At 41.1% G+C, this 14975-nt stretch overlaps 1 protein-coding gene across 1 annotated transcript in view; it reads left to right on the top strand.

Annotated features, from left to right (window-relative positions):
* Window positions 1-13721, top strand: part of GRHL2 (grainyhead like transcription factor 2) — a 64868-nt gene extending 51147 nt beyond the window's left edge. Inside the window, exons 14-16 of the mRNA XM_058803025.1 lie at window positions 2935-3020; window positions 8246-8310; window positions 9533-13721. Of these exons, the coding sequence (XP_058659008.1) occupies window positions 2935-3020; window positions 8246-8310; window positions 9533-9647 (266 nt within the window). The 3' untranslated portion in view covers window positions 9648-13721. The remainder of the gene's footprint in view (window positions 1-2934; window positions 3021-8245; window positions 8311-9532) is intronic.
* Window positions 13722-14975: the final 1254 nt, after the last annotated feature.

Genomic DNA, 14975 nt, shown 5'->3' with positions numbered 1-14975 from the left:
GGAATTTGCGCCTGGGCAATAACGAAAACTCCAAATGTGAGAAAGGAAAGCTAAATTACAGCTACCAGCCCTTCTTTCCTTGACTAAGATGTGCCACATCTTTATCCAGAGACTACTTGACAGAGACTGTAGTCATTGTTCATAGGGTGTCAGTCACAGCACTGGTAGTGCCCAGGCTCAGACCTTCCTAATGCCCCAGGTCTTACTGACTTATTGTGTCCTTAGTTTCATTTTTCCTTGTGTATGTTGTTAACAATTTAAAAAGAGGTATCTAACATTGTTCATCTGCATTCACACATAAATCCTCAATTCGAGTGGCCTGGCTTCTAAAAGTCTCACTGGTGCAACAACATCCCTTTGCCCCTCAGCAATTTGATGTGTTGGGGCTATTTCTTAAGTAATTAAAGACAAATTTATCTTCCCCCATCTTATACAAATCTTTTTAACATCTAAAAAATATTAAGGTCTGCAGTAGTTTTCAGTGCTGGCAAGAAAGTTAAGGGCTATGACCAGGCAGTAGATCAGACAAATTTGAATTTATCTTGTACCTTTCAGGCAAAAATAGCTCATTACCTTGTACAAGATTTCCCCCTTGTTCACCTCCAAATCTTTTAATTTGTACTATTAGAGTGAGTCCATCTAGATGCTGTGAATGTGATGACACTAGGATCAGAGGACATGAGTTGTGTTACATGGTCACAGGCATTCAGTGGCAGTGCTGCTGCTGAGCCCAGTGGAGCCTTTGCAGCCCTTTTCCCTCCCCTCTGGCTGTGCCTCCCACTGTGGCTGTCTCTCTGCTGCTCTGCCAGCATGAAGGCTGTGGGGCTGCATGGTACACTGAGGCAGGGATCTGATGGGTCTGAAGAATAACTCAAAAAAAAGTGTTGTTTTTTCACTCACATCTGCTGTTTGAGAGAGTTTTTCATCCAGGAAAATTTGTTGAGATGAGCCAGAATAAGAGAGTGTAAGGATACGAATGAGACAGGGACTTCCTAAGGCATCACTGTCACCAGAAGTCATTTGTGGAAGAGTACTCTACTGAATCAAAGCCAGGAGTTTCACACCTGTCAGGGTAAAGAAAAGCCTAACAACCCCCCGTGTGCTTACTAATCCTCTCTCTCTCTGTGTATAATGTTGCCTGGCACACCAAGCACAGCAGAGATGTAAAGCTCAGCACTGGGATTGTGTCATGTACCCAAGTTTAACCTTGGACCAAGTGATTTTTTTTTCTCCTTTCAGATGTATTTGTAATTGTTAAGGCTGGCAGAGCTCCAGACGTTTGTAAAGCCAGGAGTTACAGGACAACCCTCTAGTCACAAGGAAAACATTTACTAAATTAATATAAGTGTTAGTACTGGTAAAATTAGTCCATTGAGTGAGAGCTTGTTCATGTGATTAAGCATATCAGGCATGGTAAAATTTAACTCCTGGTGTGGAATTTTTTTTTCTTTTATGTTTTGACAGGTTAAGTTGTGACCCAAAGTTGTCTCTGCTTCTAACTCCATTAAAACAATGTTCTCAGGCCAGGCCCCAAGAGTTGCCAAAATATAGGTGAAAAGGATGTGGCTCTGCATGCTGTGGTTGCAGTTTCATGGCTCAGATTTTTGAATTAAAGATGCAAAAAACCCAACATTGTCCTCCTGCATGCTTGGTTTTTAGGCCCAGTGAGGGAACTGAACTACCCATTATTTTTTTCCAGTCATTTCAAAACCTGGGCAAAGGAGCTACAATTCTCCACAAATGGGCCTGTGTCCATCCTGCTAGAGTTTTGGCCTGAGAATTAACTTTACACAATTACTTGTATGTGAAAAATACCATCAAATTTTTTGGTTCATCTGTGTATCATCTATTGAGTTACGTGGTGAAGATATCTCTTGGACCATGAGAATTTGTAGTTTCAAAAGATGCCCATTTCTGTATACCGTCCCCCCCCCCCCCCAAAAAAAAAGGGTTACCAATGTAATTTGTCCCACAGACATGACAGTGCATGTGTGTTTGTACCTCATGTGCAGCAGTGCTATTTGAAAAGGCAGTTCATTTAGGAAACAAAATATATTGCAGAACCTGTCTTATTCAACCTGTTACTTATCAGTCATGTGAGATGATGCCTAAAATACTTTTCTAGTGTCTATGCTTACATGCTTTGTACCTGTCTGCTTTGCTTCTGCCATGTTATAGCAAGGTTCCTCCATTTACCTGAACAAGTGTGAAGAAAACAAAAGCTAAAGAGGGCAGGGCACTGTGCCTGTGGACAGCTAGCAGCTAACATCTGAGGGAGGAAGAGGAACAGAAATGGCATTTGGTACCTAAGCAGGTGGGCACACTGGTAAATGCCTGCCTGCCAGCTGTGCTCTTAAATGTCTTCCCTGTAAAGTCTGAAATTACTTTGAATTCATTTTTTCCAGTGTTTAATTTCATACTGGTCGGGCCATTTGCAGTTATCTGCCCTGTAATGTCAGAGACAACTATTTCTTTACCTTTTCTTTGATTTTGCTCTCAAAGGCACAGCTAAAGGCAACCCAGACTTGCCTTTTTTGAATGTCCTTTCAAGCCTTTTAGATGAAACCTGGAGAGGTACAAGCCAAGACAGAGGTTTAAGAAGACCTAGATTGTGTGTTTTGTCTTATAACCAAGGGACAAGGCCCCGGTGCTTTTCAGCTTCCTTCTGTAAATGGAGATTTAGATTCTGGAAGATAGAGATTTTTCACATTAGATTAACTTTTCAATACTGTATTTTCAATGCAACTCCAATGTATTGTCCATGTCTAGATCACTGATGATATTAAAGGTACATCTTTTTAAGTGCAAACCATCTTCAGTGGTTCATTTTATCTGTCATGGATTAATATTTGTTTTTCTATTCAGTGTGGGGTATTTCATCTGTGCAATTGACTGAACCTGCTCCTAGTATGATTTTTTTTTTCCCTATTTCAGTGCTTTTGTATGTGAGGAAGGAGACAGATGAGGTGTTTGATGCTTTGATGCTGAAATCACCCACAGTGAAGGGGCTAATGGAAGCTGTAAGTATCCAATGTCCTCACATTGTTTGTCTTTCTTGGCAAGAAAATCTTGAGGCTTTCCATGTATTATTGACATCAACCATTATGTAAAGATGAAGTCATTCTCAAGTGCATTTAAAGCATTTCTTAAAGCTTTCTGGAACCCTGAAATGCTGGCATTTTCCTAATTCAGTGTTATCAGCAGGTTACTGGTTTTAAATAGCATCACAGAGCTGATTATTGGACACCTGAGCTTTGAGGAATTGCAGTAGTTAACCAGTGTCAGGGAAGGAGAGTGGTGCAAGCTTCATTTTCTGAAATGCTTCTTTCTGAACTGATGGTTCAGAGCCTGTTGAATCTTTTCCTGTAATGCTTGTCAGTACATTCCCAGCCTGGTTTCCAAGAAGAGGCCCAAGGATGCAGTGTTTCTGTGGGAATTTCATGTGGCCTTTGTACAATTGCTGTTCAGCATGTAAGAGGCAGGTGCTGAACCAGTGCAGACTTGTCATTCATATGTTGTCTCAAATTCCTTCTCTAGTCCTCACTTACAGCATGACCTACCTGCCACTTGCCTCTTTGCTGCTTCTTTGAGTTGAGGTTTAGCTGTCATCATAAGAGTTGCTGTTTCCATGTTTAATCTTGTTTATATGAGCTGATGGCTCATGAAATTTGGTAAGGGAAGAGTTAAAAAATAATCATTGTCTCACTGCTTCAGTGGAGGAATGTGAGATTGACATGTGGGATGCTGAGTTGATTTCCAGCCTTGTTTACTTGTAGGGGAGAAGACGGAAATGGATGAAAATGCCCCTAGAGAACTCAGTCAAGTGCTAGAAGTGTGTATATTTATACTCTCCTAAAACCATCACAGTATCTTGTTACATTTACTGAACACTTTTAATGCAGTAAAGATTGAGTTATTTGGTCAATATTTGGCCAGTAGCAGAAGGCAGAAAAAGATTTGTGGGTTAGTGAAGTTGCTTAAAGCACCTTTTTAGATGGGGTTATCGCTGAGGAGAGTCAGTGGCACACTAAGGATGTCCTAACTGTGCTTCTGCTGATGCTGTTTGTTAGCTGTGACTGCAGCTCAGCTGTCAGGCAGAGCACATGGATAACAAAAACCAGGCTTTGCTTGAAGAGGCAGCAGTTTGATTCATGGTAAGCTGCAACACGATTTCATCTTGTCTTTGTATGGAAGTTAAAAGTATGTTATAATCTGTTCAAGCTAGCATGAATATTTTATCTCTAGTAGTCTGTGCCTCTCCATGCCTGTTCTCCAGCCACCATGTAACAAAAACAAAGCTGGTGCAGAAGCAGGAAGGGTTTCTGCATGCCTCAGTCAGTGCAGCTGCTGACTCACTGGCATGTTTTCGGCACCAGAGAAATCTGATCTGTTTTAAAATGTCCCAGTTCACTGGAAGGAACACATTTAGAACATCTGAATTCTCTTTGGTAGGATATTGTGGATAAAACAATGCCAAAAAGCTGTCAAACTGCATATTCTTAAATATTGTCTCTACAGTCATTGCAGCAAATCATGTAATTTCGTAATTGTGCATGTCCTAAATGCGTCATTCTATTCTCAGTATTAAGAATTTAGGAACTGAGCTTCTGAGTATTACAGAGCCCCAGATCTGAAAGGGAGCTCCAGTGATCCTCAGCCATACCCTCCTTCTCTGTTTATGGATTTTCCTCTTTTTTCCTTTTTGTTAGTCATTATTCCTGATCTTTGACTTCTCCCTTAACTTTCTGTTATTAATGATATGGTTTTCTCAGATCCTATGTTTATTTTATTCTCACATATACCCCCATTCCAAATTAATAATTAGATTCCTTTTCAGATATCTTTCTTTTGGCAAATATCTAGAGGTTTTGGTTTTCAGAAATGCAGCATGTCTCAGGAAGCTACTCAGATGTTTGGTTTTTGCTAATCAGTCTTGATCAAGTGAAAATAGCAAAACATCGCATATATGTGTGACTGACCAGCTCTACATCCTGATTTCAGCCTGATCCAAAGTCAGGATAACTGTGGATCTCAGTAGGTACCTCAGTCTTACATTGTGCAAAATTGCATACTTATTCAAATTACAGAAGGCAGTTCAAACTGGGAATTTCAAGCATCTCCCAAAATCTTTCAATAATTAAAAGTTAACAGCTGAGTTCAGTAGATCTAGCTTAGACTATTAGATACCTGCCAATATATATGTGATCTTCCAGCCAGTGTAGGGCAACAGACAGATTATTTAATAGAAATAAGCTGGCAAAGACATTTTCCTACATGCCTTGACCCACCCAGGTATTGCCCTTTCTGGTCTCCTGACTCCAGCAGAGAGCATTTCTGGTGGCTTGTGCAATCAGAAAAACTTGCCATGCCAGGGGACTGCAGCCCAAAGGGACACCCAGACAGGTATTTCAGTGGCGCTCAGAAGGCTGTTGCACTGCTTCAGGCATCCTAACAGAAATAAATCTCTGCTCAGAAGATTGACAAATGGAAAATTGAGATGATAAGAAAAATACTGCTCCAAATAAAGACACCTTTTTAAAATTTAATGTAGCCTGCTTGGGTTCAGGTGAGAAATCCTGTAGTTTTGTATGGAAGTTGGCAGTAAGAAGTGGTCCTCCTGTGCTGGCAGCAAACACTCTGAGAAGAGGGTGTTAAGTGAGATACCCTAGCAGATGCTTGCCCTATGCTTTCTCCAATTCTGCATCAGGACTTAGCACATTTGTACTGGAGAGGGAGGCTCTCCCATTCCCCCACTTTAAGCCTTGCTTCCACAGCTTGCTGTTTGGTATAATTGATTGAATCCCAGGGGTTCCTGAGAAATGTGCTTATTCAGTCAGCTGGAAGTCTTTTGCAAAGCTCAATAATCCCTGCATGTTATATAAATCCTACACCTGTCATAGGCAGTGTGACAGGCAAGGCTTTCTCAGCCCAGCCTCTCATAGTTTATGTAGGAAGTGGTGTCCCAGAGTCCCAAACTACTTTGAGCAACATTTGGAATGCATGAGTGTTAGGTATGCCAAATGTCCTAGGGAAGATTTATGCTGGAATGTGCAGAATGCTGTATATTAGCTGCTATTAAGCCTCCTTGGCAAGAAATGTTTTACTCAGCTTGTTTATTTGCATGGAGTCAGTGAAAAGTGTCTTCAAGTGCTGGTCTTTACAGTATCACTGGGCATCAGAGTTAACAACCCAGAGAGGGAGATCATTTCCTTGTGTTCACACACTTGTGACACTTTCTGCAGTTTTGGGCTGCCAGTTTTTCTCCAATACCTGTTACAAAGGATTTTTTTCAAATGTCTGATGAAATTCATCCATTTTTATTATTGCTTTACATGAAAACCTAAAATTAGGGGTACAACAGAAGCACAGATACAAAACTTCAACACCAGATTGTTTATCTGATGTCATTCTGTTCATGATAAGCAAGACCAGAGGATAATAAAGAATAAATGCACAGTGAAACATGCTGGTGCAAGCAAAACTGAAGTAGCAAATGTCACCCAAATTCAGTTTGTATTTTATTCTCTGCTAGGTGGAAAACTTAGGGAGTGGATGGGTCTATTGTACCCCATCAGTTATTCCCCTTTCTGTTAGCCACTGATGTATGCTAATAGTCAGAGGACACTGTTTTCAGTGTATGAGAAGTTTTATTGGTTCTTCAGAATCTTGGAGTTTTGCTATAGAATGCCAGTCAGGCTGATAGCCTTGTGCATTATTAGGGGTAGTTTTAAGTACAAAATTGCATCTGGGCTACGATGACAATTATACTATTATAGGTGCTGTAGACAAGTAAAGGCTAATTAATTCTCTCTTTCAGAAAATCTTGGCTGTCTGGATGGGAGCCATGCTTGGTGTTCAACCTGTGACTCTTTGAATCTGTCCTCAGTGCTGAGTTTATCCATTCCATTTTCTCTTTTGTGATAATTGCTTTAATGTACTTCCTAAAATACCTTTTCTCAACAGAACTCTGAATGCCAACACAAAGAAAGGATTTTACAGTGCCTGATGTTTGCCAGTCTTTAAATGGATTTTTAATTATGCATTTCAGTTCTCTAATGCAAAAGATAAGTAGTCAGCTATTTAGCTGCAACTTCATTTCACTTGGGAAGAGCTGGACACTTACTTTGCTTGGCAATAGAACAACACAAAACATTAATCACTAGGGGAGGGGGAAAAGTAATTTTTCTGTAACTATTTTTCCTTTTGGGACAATCCTCTTCTAAAATGTGAACTGTGAGACCTGTTCCCTCAAAGAAGAATCATAATTTGGAAAGCAAACCTGGCTCAGATGAAGGGCCCAGGGACACCATCTTCATAAGCACACCACAGACTCACTGCAGAATAGACATCCCAAAAAGTTACTAGTACACTGTTGCAAAGCAATGCCAAAGCACCCATGTGAAGTTCTTGTTGGCATGGGTAATTTGTCAGCTGAGTAGTTCTTCCTTCAAAATTTTACTGTATTTTCTGCTTTATTGTTTTAGTTGCTTTAGTAAGAAGTTTATTTTACAAGTCCTTTACCTTGATAACACACTTCTCTGTGACATCTCATCTTGTTATCTATACATTCAGATGATGTTTTGTGAATCAGTGTTTTCATTTTGCTACTGTAGTAACTAGACTGAGTCACCTTCCCAACAATACAGAAGCTTCTTAGTTCTGTGTGTTTGATGTTGGTAGCCCTCCCACAATTAAAGGTACCTTGAAGACACTTCAGACGGAAGTACCACCATGGAGAGTCCTTGAAATGTCTTTGAGAAATAGAAATGTGTCCATTTTTGTTATTCCATCAGTCCATCAGCTCCTGTTGGGTTGCCATGTGTCTGCCTTCTGCCTGGTGGGAGAAGCCTTTGCTTCTATGAGCCAAAAAAAATCAGATTAAGAAACAACAGAAAGATCAGATTGAAATTCCCTGGTAAAATCTGAAGCTGGGAAGAACATTGACTCTTTGAGCAGAGCACTAGGAGATGCTGGGGCAGTTCTGATGGCTTACACCCTATGAAAACTATAGTATCTGAGTTTCTGAATGGAGACAGTTGTGGGTTTTGATTAAACTGTTCAGGATTCTTGCTCCCCAAGTCATCCTTAAATGAAAGCATGATATGGTTGTAACAGACTTTTCTCTATAGCTATCCTGTCAAAGTTTGCAGAGATTTTATTTTAATGTCTTATGTAAGGTAAGAGGTGATATTTTAATATTTCTCATTCATCTTTAGTGATATTTCTTTTATTTTTATTATTTCAGATCTCTGAGAAATATGGGCTGCCAGTTGAAAAGATTGCAAAACTTTATAAGAAGAGTAAAAAGGGGTAAGTTAGTTACCTTCCTAAGGATCTATTGCAGGATCCTTTAGAAGTAGTCACAGATCCCAGTTATACCTGGGGCCTCATGATGCTGGGCAGTACAAACTCTTTCAGGAGACAAACCCATGTGCTTGAAATCTTCATGTCTATGGAGACTGTAAGGGATGGCAGAATAGGAAACATGGATCTCCAATCTGTGTCTGACCAGTATTCATGAGCTTACTGTGAAGGAAGGGTTTGTGGATAAGATATGTGGGTAAAGTCTGTTTTGTAGACAATATGCTTAATAACCTTGTGGAGAGCCAGCATGGGAGATGCTGCCTTTGCTGTGAATGCAGTGTGGAGTTTTCCTGCAGTGTTAGGGAGAAGTAGGCCACTGTCTTACTCTGAAAGACAGGCAATGTTTGCTGCAGCCATTTCAGCTGAATAAATTTAGACATGAACATCACAGCTGGACTTTTAGAATAGCTAGGCTTCTGCTCCTTGCCATAAAACTAAATCTCTCCACTTCAACTGTTTTTTAAAGTTCTATTTAACCACAATATTGTAGCAATATAATTTTAAACCAGTAATTTATTTTCAGCTGTAACTAGCTTAGGGCATTGTTGTCTGGGAATTTCTTTAGCTTTTGAGAAGACAGGTGAAACTTCTCATGTTTTGCTTCTTTCTAAGTGACAGAAGAAACACTTGGAGGTAAAGAGTGAGGAAAACACTCATATACACTTGTAATTGTGCATTACACAATTACACAATTGTGTAGTCATTGTTGATAGTCTCACATCTAAGCTGAGTTCTAAGTCTGTGAGCTGTGTGCAAAGCACAAATTCCACTGCTTCCCTCCCACCACAGAGGTGCAGCGGCTCACTTGGTGTGTCTGAGGAGTAGCACAGATGTGTCCCTGTGGGAGCCACCACCAGGCATGGGAAGCACCAGCTAGCTGGGTCTGCCAGGGATCTGAAGTGCAGCCCATCTGTAGGTAGCCTAAGTGTGTTAGCATCCCAGCACTGGCATGTCCCTTAACTGCTCTGGCAAGGAGCAGCCTCTAATCCAAAGACTACAAGGGACTATGGCGCAGATCTTGCTGGTAATTCCTACTAGTGAGCCTGTACTGGCGTGTGCTGGAGTCTGGTTTTGTGTTGTAGAGAAGCAAGTACACGTGGCAGAGTGTAAAGCTTTTCCTTTCAGTGTCCTGGTACATAAAAACATTGATTTCTGCCTTTGTCACCAGCATCCTGGTAAACATGGATGACAACATTATTGAGCACTACTCCAACGAGGACACATTCATCCTGAACATGGAGAGCATGGTTGAAGGCTTCAAGATCACACTGACAGAGATCTAGCCTCAGGCAGAGCCATTTTGTAAGGAACCACAGCATTTCATCCTTCTTGGAAAGCAGATTCCCCATAAACTTGACAGACATTGATCAGAGAAACTGTTACAAGACTGCATTGAAAATACTGTCCATTCTGCACATCTGCAGCCCCTGCAGATATAGCCTTGGGTTTGTCAAGGACAAGGCCATTCACAGTAACCTGGTCCCCTATTTATTGTTCCTCACTCTCTAGTGTACAAGCAGTTACCAGCCCCCAGATTTGTAACCAGATGACCCACTGCAAATGTGAAATGCAGCATTTTAATCCATACTTCAGTGTGGATAAGCTCATTCTAAAACACATTCAGTAACTATGCTGGTCTAATTTCAGAAATCTGGTATAAATCACTTTACCAGTAGTTGTCTCTGTCATCGCTAAAAATCTGTTGCAGTGCTAAAGATGGGCAAAGTGGCTGACAGTTCACTTGCTCAGACTGATCCATATCTCTCTCTACTGTATAGTCTTGCCAAATACCTCTGGTAGTTCTCAGCATGTAGCAATGAGGACTTGTAAGTAAGGCATTCAGCTACAAATGTAACTTGTAAGTAAATGGTAAAGAAACCATTTTAACCTTGTATATAATGTTTATAATATGCAATAATATATTTTAACTACTGTATGTGGGCATGTTTACTGCCACTATGTTTTTGTATGTATTTGGTTTAGGGTTTCATAGAATCTTTCCTAGAGGATTAAATTGCTGCAATCTGTTAAAGAGTGTGTACTGAGAAGCTGATAACTGAACCTGTACTCATATGTTCCATTCTTGCTCACACAATTGTATATTGAAATATTAGAGCAGACTCTGCTACTGGGTCTTGGATGCTCTGACATAATGGGGCCCACTGTAGGTGCCCAAGTCCCAGCTGTAGAACCTGAGTCTCCCATCCAGCTGGAACAAAATCCAAGAGACACCGTGTGTCTGCTGCCTGCTTTGCCAAGAAGTACAGAAGGGACTTCTTCCTGGTCGTCTTCCTTTGATGAAGCAGAGGCTCCTAAAGTGGTGTCTTCTCAAACCTGTGGTGGGAATGTTCTTTCTGCAGCAGCCTGTGCATCAAAGCATTCCTCTAGACTGTAAGAAACAGGATTTCAGACTCTTCCTTTTAAGTGTATTTGCTCTTGTATCTCCATTGAATGATTCAGCTGTGATTCCTAGGACACTTGGGTGATGTATAAGCCTGGGCTTGATGTAAATATTTTATCAAACTGGAACAATTTTTCCACTGGAAACTGAGTATCCCACAACTGAGGAGTGGAGATTGGTCTCTCTCTCAAGGGCTGCATCTGAACCCAAGTTGAACTACATGGTTATTCCATCAAATTCCACACCTGCCTTACGAATTCTGTGAAGAGATAAAGTTGTGCAGGCTAAACTCATACCAGGAAAGGGGTTCAAGGCCTGAATGTCCCTATGACATCCAAACCCAGCATCTCTCTCTCTCCATTCCATCTCCTCTGGCTGTTGTGGAGAGCCCCTCACTTAGCATATAATTCCATAAGTTTCAGTTGCATTTTATTCTCTACCACTGTGCATGGATCCTGTGTGACAGACAGAAGTGGGGTCCTTTCCTACATGCAGCCTTTAGAGTTTATTCTTTTCTTTCTAAAACTTTTTCTCGTTTAGTTACACAACCTTTATTATTTGGTGGTTAATGGCAGAAAGAAACACTTCCATGTTTAACAGGGCTCATGTGTGGACCTATTTACATTCAAGCAAAGTAGCTGGGATAACTGACCAGTCTAATTTGGCCATATCTGCATGAATTGTCCTGTAAGTTCGTGAACACTTTCTTAACTTCATTAGCAGTAGCATCCCATTAAAATCTCTTCCTTTAATAGAAATGTTAAGTACATGTGAAGGTTTGTGTGGGAGCAGAAATTATAAAGGGTTCAGGCTGGTAGCATCAGCACTAACATACCCAGAATTCACATATGCCTGTAAAGTAAAATGTATATTCTGTCTTTCTCCCGCCCTTTTCTTTTGTCATGCACTCTTTCCCCTTCTGATGCAGAGTTCTGTTGTAATTTCCTTAACTTTATATAAAAATGCACTCCAGCAAAGATGCTCTTGCTATGCTGTTCAAGAGCAAACAATCTGGGAATACAAGAGATTTATGATGGTTCTGTTTGTTTCTACTTGGCTCAGACTGAGATAAAAAGTCTATGCTGACTTATCCCAGATAATTTTTTCTTAAAGAAAAAAATAGGACAGTTGATACAGGAAGCATTAGGGACCAGCACACAGGACTGTTAAGCAATACTGTCAGTTCTTGTATTTCTCTGTTGGTGTTTGGAATCCTCAGAATATCATCTGGGATCTCTCAGCTGGTCAAGATATCTGGACAGATCTCTTGGGTGCTGCAGCATCCTGTGATGAGGAGCAGTGTAGGATCAGTGAGAAGTGTAGTGCTTCAGGAATACTGGGAGTTAAGGAGTTTTCCATTGTCATTTTAGGAGCTTTCAGTCAGCCACTGTCCAGAAAAGGAAAGTTGCTTCCAAGATTAACTGAAAGCTATTCTAAATACGTCTTAAAGTGTGCAAATTCCTGATAGTAGAAAGCTAATACTCCTGCCTTTAGTTCCTCTTACAGTCTCAGTGTGAGGAAGGTGCGTAGATTGGTGGCAAGATTATTTTAAAACCACAACTAGAGCTAGGTAAGGATGATCAGCCTTTACTTTATCTGCCAGGCTCTGAGGGCTTTGTTTCTCTGCTCCAGATGCAGGTGCCTCACAAGCACTGAGTATCCGTGCTGCACCCCCTTCAGTTGTAGTTGTAGCATCAGCTGCTGGAGGAGCACTGAACCTTGGATGCTGCTTGTGGCAAGCTCCAAGCTCTCAGGCTTCACCTTTTTGGTCCAAATCAGCCCATCAGAGTAGTGGGAAAGGGGCAAGAGTGGTATGAGTAATGCAAACTTTTGAAGCAGTGGCTGCCTTGTGCCCTGCTTGACTCAGATATCCTGAGGAGTACACAGTGCTTACATGTATATTGTTTAAAATATGCATGTTTCTTTTGTTTGATAAAAAATTATTGATTAATGCTGGGTCTTCCAAATATTATGAGTTAAATGGAAGTAGGATTTGTCTACTGTTCAGCGGGGGACAGGAATATCTGTCTTGCCTCCTTTGTCTCTTTGTGGAACTGCTGTGGTTGTTTATTTAAAGGAACAAAATTCTCATTTCCTTCTCTTCTTCAAGACAGCAATCTTGAATCTTAATTAGTACAGCCCGAAGAGTGGCTTGCTGCTCAGTGCATTTTCCCTATGAAGAAAATGCAGTGTCTGTAGATGTTATGTTTTGAAAAACTCTAGAGATGTACAAAAGGAGAACTTCTAATTTTGGTTCCTGCTGCAGATTTGGCACTTTGTCCGTCCATTTGATGTTTTATTATGAAATCCCATTCAAATTCTCAAATTCTAGTTCTTTCTCACGGTCAGGTGCTGATATTCCCAAAATAAAGTGCATCCCTTGAGTGAAGTTTTGTGGATGTACTATGATCACCCCATCAAGACGTTTTGGAGGATTTCTAACACTGAGTGTAAACTACAAAGAAAAGAATGGGTTTTTTCATGTGTGTCCTCTCTCACAAAGTTTTTGGTCAATGGAATTCAGAGATCAAATGTCTTTCTTATATATTTTTCTTTTTCATTCTATGAATTGTTTAAATGTAAATTAATTCAAACAATTAGTAAAATCTAAACTCTCTAGCTGTCAGAGATGCTGTATATTGATGGAACTGGAAAGGAGTATCTTATGACTTATAAAATGTAAAGCTTATTAAATGTTTATATGCTCTTCCATTTCCTATTAATTGAGACAAGATACAAACAAGAATGTTTGTGCCAAAGGTTGTGACAAGCCGTCTTTCTGGCAAACAAGGAAACTTAATGTATAAATAGTGTGCTTTTATATTAAGAATTAGCTCATGTAACTTAATAGTGTTGCAACTGGGAGAGGGGTTTGATAAACTGTAAATACAGTTATTTTATTTTTTGTACATTTTTAAGAAGGAAAAAAATAAATATTCCTATGTATGAGACAATATTTCTGTTGCTGTGGTGTGTATTACTACATCTCTCCAGGAGGTATCAATATGTACCAGTACCTGAAGGGGTGCAGAGAGGATGGAGTCAGGCTCTTCTAAATGGTGCCCAGTGACAGGACCAGAGGCAAGGGGACACACACTAAAACACAGGAGATTCCCTCTGAAATCAAGAAATGCTTTTTACTGTGTGACTAAGCACTGGAGTAAGGTGCCCAGAGAGGTTGTGGAGTCTCTATCCCTGTAGATATTTAAAAGCTGCCTTGACATGGTCCTGGACAACCAACTCTGGTTTGCCCTACTTGAGCAGGGAGATTGGACCAGATGAACTACAGAAATTCCTTCCAACCCCAGCTATTGTGTGATTCTGTGACAGGTTGGAGTGTCCTGGGAACCTGGCTGGAAGCAGTGACAGTAGCTTCTTTGTGACTCCTGGGCACCTGAGTTGAGATCCTTACCCACACCTACTCCAAAAGCACTGAAGCATACCTGGCCGCATATCTTGCAGTAAGACATTTTCATCAAACATTTTATTCTCCACCAGTTCAGTTTGGCTTTTCAAACAAGATTCAGGAGGTGAGAACATCTTAGTAGGTGGGAAATTGCTCGGGAAAGCATTTTCCTCAGTAAAGGTTGATCCCCCAGGCAGTAGCAGGACAGCCCTGTCTTACAGTGGGGTGCAGGAGTTCAGTGCTCTGGATGAGCAGTGCAGGGTGAGCCAGGATCAGCTCCCATGCAGCCCTTTAAGGTAATCACATTTCCTGGGCACTGTCTGTGATAGATGTTTAATTATGTTTTATAGGAAGTGGTTTTACTGAGTGGCTCTTGGGATGCAAATGCTTTAAAGCTGTGTGGTTGGCAATGCTCCATCTGCAGGGCCATGGAGGGGTGAGGAGAAGTGTGTGGGCTGATGGGAGCCCCTGCACCCACTGTGTGCTCAGGGCTTGGGCTGTGCCTGGCATGGCTGAGCCAGGCTCCAGCAAGGTGACTCAGGTCACCTTGATTAAAGGTCATTGAGAAGGACTGACCCCTCTTTAGGAGCAGGAAGCAAAACTCTCCACCTCTAGCTCCTGACTGAAACTTCTGGGGACTCACTGGAGCAGCAAAGCTGTCCCTTTCGGCACCTTCTCAGTCTCTTGGCTCAATTTGTGCTGCAGAAAACAGTGACAGATTCTGGAGCACGCCAGAAAACACTGACGGATTCTGGATCACGCCACTTCCCAGATGGAGCCATGAGCTGCAGGATCACAGTTCCC

The sequence above is a fragment of the Ammospiza caudacuta genome, chromosome 1 (assembly GCF_027887145.1).
Source record: "Ammospiza caudacuta isolate bAmmCau1 chromosome 1, bAmmCau1.pri, whole genome shotgun sequence".
Taxonomy (NCBI): domain Eukaryota; kingdom Metazoa; phylum Chordata; class Aves; order Passeriformes; family Passerellidae; genus Ammospiza; species Ammospiza caudacuta.
This window is presented reverse-complemented; position numbering and strand designations above follow the sequence as displayed.